The sequence below is a fragment of the Morchella sextelata genome, assembly GCF_020137385.1.
Source record: "Morchella sextelata strain SCLS chromosome Unknown scls_23, whole genome shotgun sequence".
NCBI lineage: Eukaryota > Fungi > Ascomycota > Pezizomycetes > Pezizales > Morchellaceae > Morchella > Morchella sextelata.
In genome coordinates, this window is record NW_025408638.1 from 698,435 (window position 1) to 712,861 (window position 14,427).

Genomic DNA, 14,427 nt, shown 5'->3' on the forward strand with positions numbered 1-14,427 from the left:
TCTTGAATGTAGTTTTTTCTTCGAATGATATTATTTACAAGGTAACCCATAAATGATAGAACGCCATGAACATCCATTGTAAAAGTAAGTTTAACCTCCAAGGTTTCGGATTTAAAACAACGTATCTTCCTGCAAAATGTTAGAGACAGGATATATATACGGAACTTGAACTGGATGCATACGTCTCTAAGGTATTCTCCAACATCTGCTTGCCTAAAGGTCGTAATACCGGTAGGATCAAGCCTTCTAACTTCGGCAGTCGATCTTGCAGTTACTCCGAACCCCTGCAACCATAATCAGCACCCCAAATCCACCCCCGAAAAGAGAGTTAGGAAAAACAAACCAACGGTGTATCATTCATTGAGTAGACAATAACCCCCTGGTGCTCTGGTGTATCCTCACTAATCCTACCAACATGTGCCTTGACAACATTGTTCCCGTACAGAAAGGGCATCTCTCCATTCGGTTTCACCCAGACCTTGTATTTCGCATGTTCCGCAATATGGTTTAACGCTGTGATATGAAGTTTGAATTTTCCAGTCTTTGTGAATTTTCCTAAACAGGTTCCAAGAGAGAGGAGAGAGTCGCGAGCGACAGAGGTGGCTAGCTTTGCAATTGATTCACGGACATAATAAACTCGATCCTTCTGGATGCGGAAGCAGTGAGGGTCATCTGGTCGGTCAATCAAGTGGGTGATATTACGGCCGATGTAATTTGCAAGCTTCTCAAAGAGGCGTTCAGTTTCTATATCAGTGAGAGGACGCATTTTGATATTTGGGGGATGGGCGACTTTTTGGTGGGTCGTCTGTCGTGGAGGTTTTTTCTCTTAGGAAAACTTTAGTTGAAGCGTTTTGCGGCTCTGTGTGGACAGGGTAACTAGAAAGCCGGGTCAAGACTTGGCTTGAAATTTTCCCAGTTGGTTTGGGGTTGTTCAGTGGAATTTTTGTTTTACTAGAATTCTTCTATTACAATATACACTACGCTAGACGATACACAATGGCGGCACCAAAACGGAAACAAGATAACTACCCCGTGGCCAGTAAGAAGCCTAAATATGGGAAAGAATCTACCAAAAAGAACCCTAAAGATGGTGAAACTAAGAAGAGCAAAAAGGAACTTGCTGCTGCTGCGCCAAAGTCAAAACCGGTATTAAACGTGGAGTCCGATAGCGACGAATTGGACGATGACGATGCGCTCGTGGGCATCAAGGATGACGGGAGCGAGGCAGAGGAAGAAGATGAGGAAGGTGACGAGGAAGGTGACAAAATGGACACTGAAAGGAAAGCAGGCGGGAGCGCCGAGGCTGGAACTGGATGTAAGTGGTTTATGAATATCTTGTTAGGCTGGAACTACTTAGGTGGAAACTAATGCAATTGTTCCTCGTTCGGCAGCTTCAAAATCCAAAGAAGCGCATGCGGAACAGAAACGTCTTGCAGCAGAACGCAAGCAAGCAAAGCCACTCGGGAACATCCTCATCAGAGGGAAAAAAATATGGGAACAGATTAGAAGACGACATTTGCCTGCTGCCGAGCGAAAGGGTCTCATTGAAGAGTTGTCAAAACTAATCAAAGGAAACGTTAAAGAGCTGGTCTTCAAGCACGATGCATCTCGGATTGTACAGACTGCGTTAAAGTACGGTGACAAAAAGACGAAGGAAAATATCACACTTGAGCTGAAAGGAACATATGTCGCTTTAGCGCAAAGTAAGACGCTAATGCCTCGCCTAGAGAAACACAATTATTGACTTTTATAATTTAGGCAGTTACGGAAAATACATGGTTGTTAAGCTCATGCATTACGGTTCCCCCGAAATGAAGAAAATGGTTGTAGAAGAGTTCTACGGAAGCGTGCGAAAGCTGATCAAGCATCGTGAAGCATCTTTTGTCGTTGAAGATTGCTTTCGGGAATATGCCACCCCAGCACAAAAAGCAATGCTTCTCCGCGAGTTTTATGGTGTTGAATTTGCCATTTTCAAAGACGAAAAAGATGCTACGACATCATTGAAGGATATTCTTGAGAAAATGCCTGATAAGAGGGCCATCATTATGAAGTCTCTATTTGACCTTATCTCTGGCGTGGTAGAGAAGGGCGCTGTGTTTTTCACAATCGTTCATAAAGCCATGCTGGAGTATATTTCCAACGCTAAAATTGGTACCCCAGAAGTAACCGAGTTCATTGAGCTAGTAAAGGAACACGTACATGATATTGCCTTTACAAAAGATGGTACTCAGGTTGTTATGCGATGTTTAGCGCTGGGAACTGCAAAGGTATGGAAGATGGCTCATTTACAAGAGTACAAACAAAATATTAATATTAAGCAGGACCGAAAAGTGATGATAAAACAACTCAAACCAGTCACTGTGCAACTTGCTACAAGCGAAGTAGCTTACCTTGTCCTTGTAGCAGTATTCGAAACTGTGGACGATACTGTCCTTGTGGCCAAGTCCCTGCTGCCTGAGTTTCAGTCAAACTTCAATAATCTTGCAATTGACAAGTTCGGTCGGATCGCCGTCCTATATCCTTTTGCCGGACGCAAACCTAGACTTCTCCCACCTTCGGCACTTCCTCTCCTCAAAGAGATTGACGAGCTTCGCCAGGCGACCAGGTATGTAAAGAGTCGGCATGCTCTCTTAAACAACATGTCGAATACACTGAAGAATCATTCGCTGACACGGCATTTTAATCTGCAGTAAGAAAGACCCAGAAACGCGCCAGTCCGAACTAAGGAACCATTTTTCTCCTGTTCTGATAGAGGGCATCACCGGGAACGCCGAAGATTTGTGTGCAAACTCGTTTGGGTGTCAATTTATCATTGAGGTTCTTTTGGGCGCCACCGGTAAGCCACATGCTGCCCTTTCCGTTAGCAAATACTCGAATTAAGCCTTTTCTGTGGCTAACGCTAACCCGATTTGTCTTTACCTGCAGGTGATAAAGCCTCAACGCTAGAAAGAGTTGCCGAACAAACAGCAGGCGATCCAACTTCTGAAGGCCATATTGTAGGCACGGCCTTTGGTGGTAGAATGCTAAAGACTCTTGTAGCAGGTGGTCACTACAATCCTAAAGAAAAGAAGGTTGAAGGTAAGATACTGTTACACCAACCATAACCCTACAGTCCACTACTTGACCCTTCATCCCATGATTCTCTTTACTTTTTTACTTGCGCGATTCTCCCTCCTCAGTCAGGAGAAAAATGCTAATTTACTCCGGATCTTTCCAGTTGTCACGCCACTAATTAATTTCCACAATCTTCTTTACCCCAAAATCAAGCCTCACCTTCTTTCCTGGGCAACAGGAGCAGGATCGTTCATTGTGGTTGGATTGCTTGAAGCAGAAGGCTTTGAGCACGGATCCGATCTGCGCAAGGAGCTGAAAGAGAAGAAGTCCATGGCGAGGCTGAAGTCTGCAGTTGAAGATGGAAACAAAGGATCTAGTGTGATCCTTGAGGCTCTTGAGTAAAAAAAAATATACATATCACTCTGGGTCTAGCCTTGGCAGAGGTGGTTGGATGGATAATAGGGAAATGATTGGGGAAGCATCTGTACTATACTTAAAACATGGACTGTTGTCCGTATGAGGAACTGGGCTGGTACATGTATGTACTTACAACTGTTCACGCAGTAGTCAAGTCAGGGATTGATCGTGCCGTGTTGGGTTGCCCTACTACTTGGCCTGCGTATTTCATCCCGTTTTGCTGTAGGGTGACACTTCAGGAGGAGGGAGTGGAGGGTCAAACAGCAAAGAGAAAAAAAAAAGGAATTATCAGAATCACATACATGATGTATGTACTCCACAAGTACCACAAGTGTAGCCTTATCAGAGTACACCATCCTCGATGGGCTCACCGATTCCTCGTGCTCATTCGCTGCTGTATCTTTGTTGTCGTTTGTTAGCCCAGCTATTCAAACAGCCTATTTGAGTACGTAAGTGACATCTCCATGTCTCGGCAGGTAGCACGAAGAGCACGCCGTATCCTTGCACGGGTCTTTGCAGCAGGCAACTAAGCCAAGCTTTTCGGCCCGTGTTCCCAATTCCAGGAACATGAATTTTGGTATCTGGGTCACCGCAACTCCTAATTCCCAATAAGTAAATGCGGCTTACTGAACGGTCTTTATTGTCAGAAAAGCTAGCCCAAGACCCACGTGAGGTACGTTTGTAAATTTGAGACTAGAAAAATCTCTGTAATGATCGCAAAAGCACAATGCAAGATATAGCAGAGCGAATTATGGGCAACCACCAAGACGCCGAAATCCGTCCAACGAAAGTACAGTCGTTTACCGTCACTTGACGAATACTGCCAGGGGTTCCAAGTATGGCAAGAAACAGTCAAGCAACAGCCAAGCTGTGAGATCTCCAGTTCTTTAGTTTCTATTGGCTCAAAGTCCCCTGTTCGTCAACTGGCAGTATTCGTCAAACGACTGTAGTAATGATAGAGCCAGATGCACTTTGTCTTGCACTTCCCAATACAGCATTCCATGAGGCCAGAAACGGAAACACAAACGCATATGTAGACAGATAATTAGATATTAGGGGTGCTAAATAATAATCCCCGATTCGCTATTTCATAACTTTTTTTCCAACCTCAATCCAAGATTCACGGTTTATCCATTTTGCCTAACCACCCCGTTCTGCTTGCTCAATCAACAAAGATCGAGTCCTCAAACAAACCACCTACCTTTACTCGTGTAGTAATGTCAAGCAAACATAAAGGAAGCAAATACCAATAAAATAATGCATCGCAACAAAAAAAAAAAAAAAAAAAAAAGCCATAAAAAGCAAGAAATACCCCAAATATCGTTACCGTAAAATGAGTGAACCGCCCAACCCTCCCCTTATGTGTCTATGTAAATGAATGAACGCCATCTGTAAATTGAGAGCGAGTAGGGAAGAAAAAAAGGAGGGGAAAAAAGAAATGCATGCATGCAGCGCCATAGGGCGCCACAGCAGTCAGACTTTGAATACCATCAAGTCGAAAATGAGAAAGCCAGTCGTGAAGCGTGAAAAAACAAAGGAAATGCATAAACAGTAATCAACTCCTACTTCAACTCTGGGCCTCCAAATCCACATCCTTCCCTTTATCCTTTTTCAACAGATTCTTTCCCTTGCCCTTTATAGGTTTTCGTTCTAGCGACGAGTCAGAGCTAGATAATACTTGTTCACCTTGCTCTGATCCTGGAAGCCAGTTGCTATCACTATCAAATGGAGTATCTTTCCGCGTCGGCAAGGAATCCATTGAGGGCAACTGTGGATAATGAAGGCCATCAAGTCCACCCTTTGGGATTGCAATGTCCAGGGCATATACTGGGTCAGATGTAGCTTGTGAATAAAAAGGCTGGCTTGCTTCACCAGTTGGGGTGACACTGCCAGGATTATTTGACTGCCGTTTGCGCGGTAAAAGCTGACCAACCTCAGCAGCATGAGACAACCGGTGGGAATGAAGAGCCGAGAGATCTCCCTGGGTTGTTTCAGACACAGGGCGATTCAATGCTGATGGGAGCGAAGGTGAAGAATATGTTGCCAAAAGCCCACCCGGTCTTGAATATCTAGGGTGCTGGCGACGTTCAAGACTTGAATCAGATTCACGCGATGACTCTTCTGACGGCCCATCCTCGTCTACTGAAGGAAGACTTGGGGAAACTTGACTCTCAGGAGGGCTCGGGGTTCGGCTTGAACCCCGCTTGCCGCTCTTTGAATAATCGTAACCAGATGACTGTCGTCCTTCCAACTTTGCGAGGGTATCGGCATCCGGGACTGTTGGAATAGACTTTCCCTGCCAGTCCTGTCCATTCTCGGAATAAGGTCGGTGATTCTGTTGAACCCTTTCCGTTGATGAGTGTCGGGTAATCGGCGGTGTACCGTTGAGCGAAGATGCACTTGAGCGCACTGAAGACATTCCGGCATAACTTGCTGGGGGAAGCTGTACGTAAGGACTGGGTTGATAAACCATTGGTCTTCCACTTTTCATTGAGGGCACAGGTGATGAGCTTCCAGACCCATTTCCATGAGCAAATCTGGGGCTTGGAGGTCCCTGACCGCGAGACTTCTGGCTTGCTGCGTCGGATCCGACAAGGGTAGCCTGGCTTTGAGTGTAGCGAGCAGGAGTATTGGGCCGTGAAATGTAAATGCCTTCCACCTCTACCCCGGCCTCCAATGCCTTGATTCCAAACGGGATCTCATCCTGCTTCGACTTTACGAGGTCGGTTCCACCACCAATGCTTTCTATGTGTGATTTTCTAGCCTCAGCGATCTTCGTATGCTTCTTGACTCTGTAATTGTTGTATATTAATTTGAGGCATCCAGCAAGAAGTGTCAAAAACATTCCAACAGCCAACACCTTTACCAAGTCAGCAGATTTCAATTTATCAAGTGCATAAGGCAACAAACCAACAACATCTTCTCCCACAACTTCATGTGATCCCAGAAACTCATATTGGGCAACGACTAGTAACAACAAGCGGATAGCTAGATGCGTAACGTCGATTCTGTTCAATTGATCTTCTCGCTGGCTATTGTAAGACGACCAGAGGTTTGTATTGGATATAACAATTGATTGGGCAAACGGTAGTGAGGTGTAAGGATGGAGGCCACCCGGGATTTTCAAAGCGAATGTCAACGATTCCTAATGGGATTGGGTGATCCTGGAGTGACTTTAACGGGAGTATGCAGTGAACAGCGGGACGAGGGATCTATGGGAAGAAGACGTGTTAGCGATATGTAACATGACATTTAAATATCAAGTGCACGGGCATAAATAGAATCAGTAAATAGGTATTCACATTGTATCAGTCTCTTGCCTAGCAAAAGCAAAGAGAAACAATAACAATTATATGCAATTGACACAAGTAGCGACTGTTTGACGAAAAGCAGGGCTGTGAAACGAGTGCAGTGTTCAAAACGACTGTGGGGGATGAGGAGGGGAGGAATGAATTAGGGGGAAGAGTACAGAGTATATAGGATGGATGAGGTGAGGGATAGAGATGAAAAGAGAGGTGGGGGGGGGGGGACGCCTGAAGAAGATTAGGTAGAGAAAGCAAGATGTTGGGTGGTGGTAGCCCTGGTGGGATTGAAGCGAACAGGTGAGACACACTAATTGACCGATGGGGGGGGCGCACTATTTACTGGACAGCACAATAGCTCTTGGTACTCCAGGTCTGGGGTCATAGACGAGAGTAGCGATTGGCGGGGGAGACCGCGGAAGTGAAAGAAAAAAAAAGTTACTTGCTTATTTCTTCCAAATCTGTACTATTCAGGCTTTCCCGTGTCCTTGTAGATTCGCCAACGCACGGCTCGCACTTGTCCAGTGATGGTTGTTTCAATTGGTTTGGTGTAGGTAAGTATTGTAATTGTAGATTATACACCACAATGTCTCATCCTCTGGTACTCTACAGAATAACCTCGTCCAGTGCCTCGCAATCCCAACAACGGCAGTCGTCATTGGATCTCCAGGAGAAAAAGTAGATCGCCCTCCCCGGCGGTTCGCACTGCTGGCAGCCCAGGTATGAGCATGAAGCAAGTGTGTCTTGCTTGGAAGGGTTGATTTAGGATCAGATCCAAAACGAAACCCTCCAGGAATAACAGGGCCCTCGAGAATAGGTTTTTATTCTTTTTTAAGAACCCTAACACTGGCGGATCAAAGATAGATACCTCTAGACCTCAGTGGTATGTATAATTTAGAGATAAATATTCCAATACCTAAAGAGTAACCCCCCCCCCCCCCCCCCCCCCCAAACCCTCTCCGGCAATTCTGACTTTGATAGAGAAGATGATTTCTCTTCCTCTCGTGTAATAGCGTGACTGTGATGCACATAAGATTTTGGTGCCATCAAGCGAAAGTCAGCTACAGGTGACCAAAGAATTATAGAATCTGCCACAAGGTCAAGGTTGTGCAACAAGGACAGGTACACACAGGTCCCAAGGAAATAAGAGAGCTGGCTATGGCTGCTCTAGAAGATGAGGGAACAAGAACGGAAGGGAAAAAAGAAAGGTTAAAAATGTACGCATAGTGTAAAGATCGCGGATGGTGGTGGTGGTGGGCGCCCCTGTCAGAAGAACTTAACCACTCCCGAATTTCTGATGTCGTCAAAGAATTTACCATACAGGGGTGTTTTTTTTAGAACGCTCACAAACAGCTAACTGCACTTGGATCAGAGTTGTGATTATGATCGGCATAGCTCTCCCGATCACCCACGCTGATTTGATGAGGAAATGTTGATGTTGCGGGGAAACCTTTGTTGGGCAGGGGAAGCCTCCCGAATTGGGACAAGATTGATGTCAGGGCCTCTCACATCCACAAGCGAAAAACGCCGACAAGTGCTTTGTCTCGGCCTCGATCCTGTGTGAGTGTCCAGTCGGAGATACAGGTCGACTCACGTTTTTGGTGAATTTTTGTTTTGTAGATACATACATACATACGTAGGTGATGAAGAGTACTGACAGTGTGACTGGGGAGTGCGGGTCAGGGATAGAGATATTACTCTCGCTGAAGACCCTGGAGTACAGTACTCTAGAGTAGTAGTACCTAGTGCCAGGAACTATGTACATGTAGTTAACTACAAACGTCTCAAGTGCCTATAGCTACATGTAGGCTACTAGAATACTAGAAAGATAACAATAATAATTTAGGGTACTTACACGGGTTTTTGCTCTACTCATTCAGCCTGCCGGAGCCATACTTTTCAATAGGATCCAGGTCGACTGATATGCGAACAGATGTAAGTACATGTATGGATACATGTATAACTTATGTATATGATTTCAAAACAGGAGACGAACATGCGTTTCGAGGCTCGATAAAGTGTGAATACCAGCCCCCAATCACAAGGTATTCGGAATCGATCTCTCACTTGGGAAGGAGGCGTGTGCGGATGCTTACCGCTCCCATGCAACACTGGGGTAAAGTCAGGAGCAGAAAAACCTCTATGTCACTTAAGTCACAGAGGTTACACTTAAATGAGCCGCACGGCCTCTCGGCACGGGTCAATTCAACGGTGACGGCATTGAGAAATACGAGTGAGACTTGTAACAGCACACCTATCACAATCAGAGAATCAGAGGGTTGGTGCCCACCAACTGTCGTTGGCAGTCACCACTATCACTAATAGCAGACGCCACAAACTAAGCCAATCGACCTTTGGATTTTTAAGTTATCTGGGCTGTGCTCTTGGTGGCAACCATGTATTGTTTATTTAAACATCTAGTGGCGACTGCAAGCCTGTAGGTACTTAGGTAGAGTATTTCCAAGGATATGCCAAGCACCTAAATCTACATGTATGCATAACTTCGCTATCCCTAGTACTTACCAGTGCTACGCTGCAAAGAAAGCCACTCGCCTTCGGAGTTCGTAACTCAAGATGTTTAGAATATTGTATACGTATGAAGGATAGTCTGACAGAGCTTATACCCATTGAATCTGTCGGTACACAGCTAGGGCACAATCTACTCCTACCTACCTGTAGTCGAATTGTTCCGTTACCGGGACACCCTGCATTAGTTACTCTTCCCTAACTAAATACCCTAGAGTGCTTGTATATACCCTTGTAGAGAGAAGAGGCGAGATCTTAACGGCTCGGTTTCCCTGGAATTTTCCACGAATTGGAAAAAGGAAATTGTGCCACAAAAACATATTTTTCCCAACGTGCTGCGTGCTGTCACTGAAATTTTAATCGTGTGAGTGATGAGTTCATCCATGTATACAGGAATCCAGTCAGTCATTGACGTATTGCATTCCATTCCTCCGCCCAGCCAGGCGTGTTGAAACTTCCAAAAATACAGACACTGCGATGTGCTGTTCATTGCAATACCGGTTCGGTAGAGCTGGGTTGCGTGCTAAAGGGCTCAAGTCACGGCGGGACTCCTGACGGAAATCCCACGTGTCATAGAACGATCAAAACGGAACACTCGACTTCCAGTACCAGTCAGCCGCACCATGAGCCACACTGCCTGAGAATTCCCTCTTTTCCTCATTTGCTTTTTTTTTTCTTTCTCCCTCTCTCTCTCTCTTAGAGCTCGGATTGGAAATCTAAACCCCTCACTCTCAAATGTAATAGGTACCGCCATCACGGTCATCTATTCGCGACCTACCCTATGTACCGGGTGTTGAGTTTAAGTGATCAGAATCTGATAAGTGAATGCTGCGGTGAATACGTGTATTTGTCTTATCAGATTCTGATCACTTTTCGCTACACCCTAGTACAGCCTCTACTATTCTAGAGTACCTACATGTCCCCAGTTACTCTACGTACATACTCGCGACAGGCATGAAGTACCCGAATATGCAGCTACAAGTTTTTGGTGTATTTTTGACTTCTACTCCAATGGAAATTGCAGATTAGGACGTGCATTTTCGGGTACTCGTAATTTTTTTGACGTTTCCGGACTGAACTGGGTCTGCATATGAGCGAAAATCGTGCATAACAACCATATTTTGGTGGTATGCAGACCCAGTCCAGTCCGGAAACGCCAAAAAATTACGAGTACTTGTTACCTGCTGCGAGTACTCTATGTAGAGTACATGTAGCTGCCTACGGGAGCTTGCTTAGGCTCATGTACCAGTCGGGACTGCCATCACTCGCAGGAAAGAAAGAAAAAAAATCTACTCTCAAGGAACTTGCCGCTTAAATGGAGCTGAAAAGAACGCCTTCTTTGGGGCAAAGTCTTGGAATCTTGAATTCCCGATTTACTCGAACGCAGGTATGTCGGACGGGACACCCACTCTACCGGTATATCTCGGGTTGGACGTTCCCGGATTTCTGCTAGGTACAATTACCGGGCATCTGCGGATTGAGTTGCAATAATTATTACAACTACTCAAAGTAAGTGATCCCCGAGACATATACCTATACTCTGTGATAGGTTCAAGTATACTAGTATTCGTTGATAGAGTTTCATAATGTTAACGCGTAGTCTAGTAGCCTCCCATATGACGTGCTGTATGGGGCCCGTTCCATACAATACCTGAGAGAGAAGCTATTACTCTACATTACAAGCAAGATGAATCTGGACTTATAAAAGAAAATTCTACTCAGACAAGTTAAAAGAGACATGCTTAGACTACAGTTGCAACTCGATATGCCGGATTGCCAAGATTCTAAGGATTTCGTACGGGATAGCAAAAAATCCGGGATAGCAAATTAATTTTACAGTAGGAAAAATAATATTCTCAGAGGATCTCGTACGGGACAGCAAGGGATCCGGTGTATTGAGTTCCGGCATATCGAGTTGCGACTGTAAGCCAAAGGGTAGAGCACATACATAAGGATGTGAATGATGCAGGTTAAAGTTCTTTTTTGGTCTCAAACCCCCCTGTACTCTCTCGGCTACCTACTCGTAACTTCCTGACGTTTTTGAACGCGACTGATATTGCATACCATACAAAAATACGCCAAGATCCTGATTTTGGGTGTATGCAATAGTGGCCCAGTCCAAAAACGCCAGGATCCGGAGACTACGAGTAGAGTAGTCGGTACTCTAGGCATCGATGCAAGACCACTGCGGATCATCGACGGATTTGCGATCCGTCCGTAGTTCAATTGGTACGGATATACTCGTAGAGTAGGTACAGCGTGTTCCGTCTGCGGTCCCGAAAAAAAGCCCTATTCCGATGACTATGCTACTCTACTCTAACCAAGGAACCGAGAGATCCAACCACCCCTAACTCTATCGTTATTGTAGTATTATGCCCGTACTCACAGCACGCCAAAAATTTCGCTACCGCAGATTCGGGACCGGGAGTGGCTCACCGTGGGGAGCATATCGTTGGCTAGTTGTCATTGGGCGTTCCGGACCAAGTATTAGGAGAGTACTCTACGGGCTCTATAAAAAAGAAATACCACAAATTCCTGGTTGCAACGCACAGAACCTATGCTGGCCTTTGCATATTGAAAATCACTTTTCAATTATAAGTTCTTAGCCCGCTCTCATTACTTTTTCTCAGCTAAGCTTGGTTGTAGCTGCTACAAAGAGATACAGAACATCGTTCACGGGTTGTCACTCGATGCTTGGCAAAAGCCGTATATCCAATATCCAACAGAAGAAGAGCCTTTCGCCCGGTGAATTTGAGAATTATGGGTTTTGGAACGTGGACCGTCCCGTAAGGCATTTCTTTTTGCATATTTCAGCCGTTATGAGACAGTGCTCTATCATAAATGGAGAAATACCTCAGATAATCACAACGTACCCATTCATTCATAACTTTATATATTCTATAACACTATATGGTCATGGAGGTATGAGCATTGATACTCGAATGCTCATCACTACTCCACACCGCTTTAACATTTTATATTTTTTTTTCCCTCTCGCATACTCTCTGTTCACTATTTTGTCTTGTTCTACAGGCCTCAGGGGAAGGGGGGGGGGGGGGAGGTTGGGGTTGCAACCTACATGTATCTAACCAGCACATTCTGCACACAAATGTACACATTAAAGTTGAGGCTTTTGGTGTTTTACACCGCCACTGTGTCAGATCTCACTAGCTTTACTTAAACCTGTCAGGTCATGCCTATGTACACGTTCAGGACGTCCCAATCGAGGGCGATTGAAAGAAGCTAACCAGATCAATGTTTTATCTAGAAGCACTAAACCAACCAGCTGCCATTTTCCACGCTCGGGCTTAGGTTATTGGGGTACGAGAGGCTCGATGGTAGCACACATACCCTCACAGCATGCGCAGGCGCAGAAGTCTACATCGATATTTACGCCCCCCGCCCCCCCCCAAAAAAAAAAAAAAAAAAAAAGAGAAAAAAAAAAGAGAAAAAAAAGGAGAAAAAAAAAGAAAAAGAAAGAAAAAAAAAAAGATTTTTATGAATTTCGTCGCCGACTGGCCTCGATTCTCAAGACCTAACCCACTCTCATCAATATATAACAAGATCGTCATCGTCATCCTTGCTCTCGCTAGCTTTGTAATCTTACACGTGAGCTGGATGAACTGAGAAAGCAGGCTTCCGTGTCCTCGTGAATGGATATGATGTACCGTGTGGGATTCCTTTTTTCAGGACGTAGTTTATGCCTCAGAGGGTCTAAGAGTAATACATGAGCCATGGACCACGAGGAGAGGGTTATACAGATGGCCATAAACTATTAAGGTTTTTTATTTCTTCTCCCAAAACCTCTCGGGAGGAAGGCGTTCTTTGGGCTTCACGTTTATAACAGAACCTAAATTCTCTCAGCTTGTGCACGGTCTTGACGGATTAACAAAGGCCCTTGTACGACAGTATGATTATTATTGTTTCACCAAGTACTGACTCCCCACGTACTCGGCCGGTGGAAGAGGGGTACCAAAGCATAATTCAGGTAGTCGCCGGTGTGGTGGTGGTGAATATCGAATTGGCAACCATTATTTGTTCTTTTTGGCTGGTTGTGGGTTTATAATTAGATTTAGTAAGAAACGGGCTTAATTGGCTTTATTCTCTATTGTTTCTGGTACTCGAGATACATAGTTTGAGGCCGGCTTTCTGCGCCTGCACACCAAGCATCAGGATCGCTACCAGTACTATCCCCTAGTAACCTAGATATTGGCCCAATCGGACCAATAAATCGGTTGCTACAACAGAATTTAGGTACTTACATAAACCCAAAACGTGAGTATAGAAAAATCTAATCTAAGATGTTATGGACTAAAGTGGCTCAAAGCCCTACTCTACAAGTACCGTTAATTCTCGAAAAATCCACTAGCTCCGTATTTGTATGTGGTAAGTCCGGGCAAAGGCGAATTGGCGTATCAAACTTCACGGATTCGTGTAGATACACACTTTTCCCTACCCGGAATTAAGATTTAACCAAGCGGAGATAGTGGATTTCTCGAGAATTAACGGTACATGAGTAGAATAGCACGTTCGGCTCCCAGATCAATATCGCAACTCGTATACTAATTAGCCGATACTCGCTATAATAGTGTGATGGTTGTAATACTTTTCCTATCTACCCAGTATGTACCTACCTTCATCCAATGACTCCAAACAACTCCACCGCGGGGCATCAGCCCGCGGATCAAATTTCGTAGAACCACGACATACCTATTAAAAGGGCTACATGTATCTTTGCAACAGGATAGGTGCATCAAGAAATTACATACAAGGCCTGTGTGTGTGCTTAATATAACGTACATAGAAGTGTAAAAATGTTAACTGGAATGGATCCGCGGGGGCGGGCAAAGTTTAAAGTGTCAATGATCACTCAACTGCCCAGCCTTTACCAAGGCGCCTAGCTGGTTGGTAGGATGTTACCATCACATGTCAGGAAGTACAAAAACCTAAATTCGGCCAGAGCCTAGAATCGTTTCAACTATCGCTATGCAGCAATCCGCGATCGAGGTTAAATGATAATCCGTTCTATCTTGGTCTAATAAGATGGTTTTTTATATTATGATATGAATGGGCCTAAAGGAATGGTCAGTTTGGCGCCGGTATTAATAGAGTTCAACAGCCGAGCGCG

At 44.9% G+C, this 14,427-nt stretch overlaps 3 protein-coding genes across 3 annotated transcripts; 1 reads left to right on the forward strand and 2 right to left on the reverse strand.

Annotated features, from left to right (window-relative positions):
- Nucleotides 1-111: 111 nt before the first annotated feature.
- H6S33_007423 (uncharacterized protein) lies at nucleotides 112-766 on the reverse strand (the record flags this gene model as incomplete). Its single annotated transcript, XM_044838770.1, has 3 exons — nucleotides 112-129; nucleotides 183-284; nucleotides 344-766. The coding sequence occupies 3 exons, from the start codon at nucleotides 764-766 to the stop codon at nucleotides 112-114; spliced, it is 543 nt and encodes a 180-aa protein (XP_044688959.1).
- A 230-nt stretch (nucleotides 767-996) lies between these two features.
- H6S33_007424 (uncharacterized protein) lies at nucleotides 997-3,456 on the forward strand (the record flags this gene model as incomplete). Its single annotated transcript, XM_044838771.1, has 7 exons — nucleotides 997-1,315; nucleotides 1,392-1,703; nucleotides 1,759-2,267; nucleotides 2,322-2,605; nucleotides 2,691-2,836; nucleotides 2,926-3,078; nucleotides 3,218-3,456. 7 exons carry the CDS (start codon nucleotides 997-999, stop codon nucleotides 3,454-3,456), a joined length of 1,962 nt encoding a protein of 653 aa, XP_044688960.1.
- Nucleotides 3,457-5,038: 1,582 nt separating this feature from the next.
- H6S33_007425 (uncharacterized protein) lies at nucleotides 5,039-6,426 on the reverse strand (the record flags this gene model as incomplete). Its single annotated transcript, XM_044838773.1, has 2 exons — nucleotides 5,039-6,331; nucleotides 6,382-6,426. 2 exons carry the CDS (start codon nucleotides 6,424-6,426, stop codon nucleotides 5,039-5,041), a joined length of 1,338 nt encoding a protein of 445 aa, XP_044688961.1.
- Nucleotides 6,427-14,427: the final 8,001 nt, after the last annotated feature.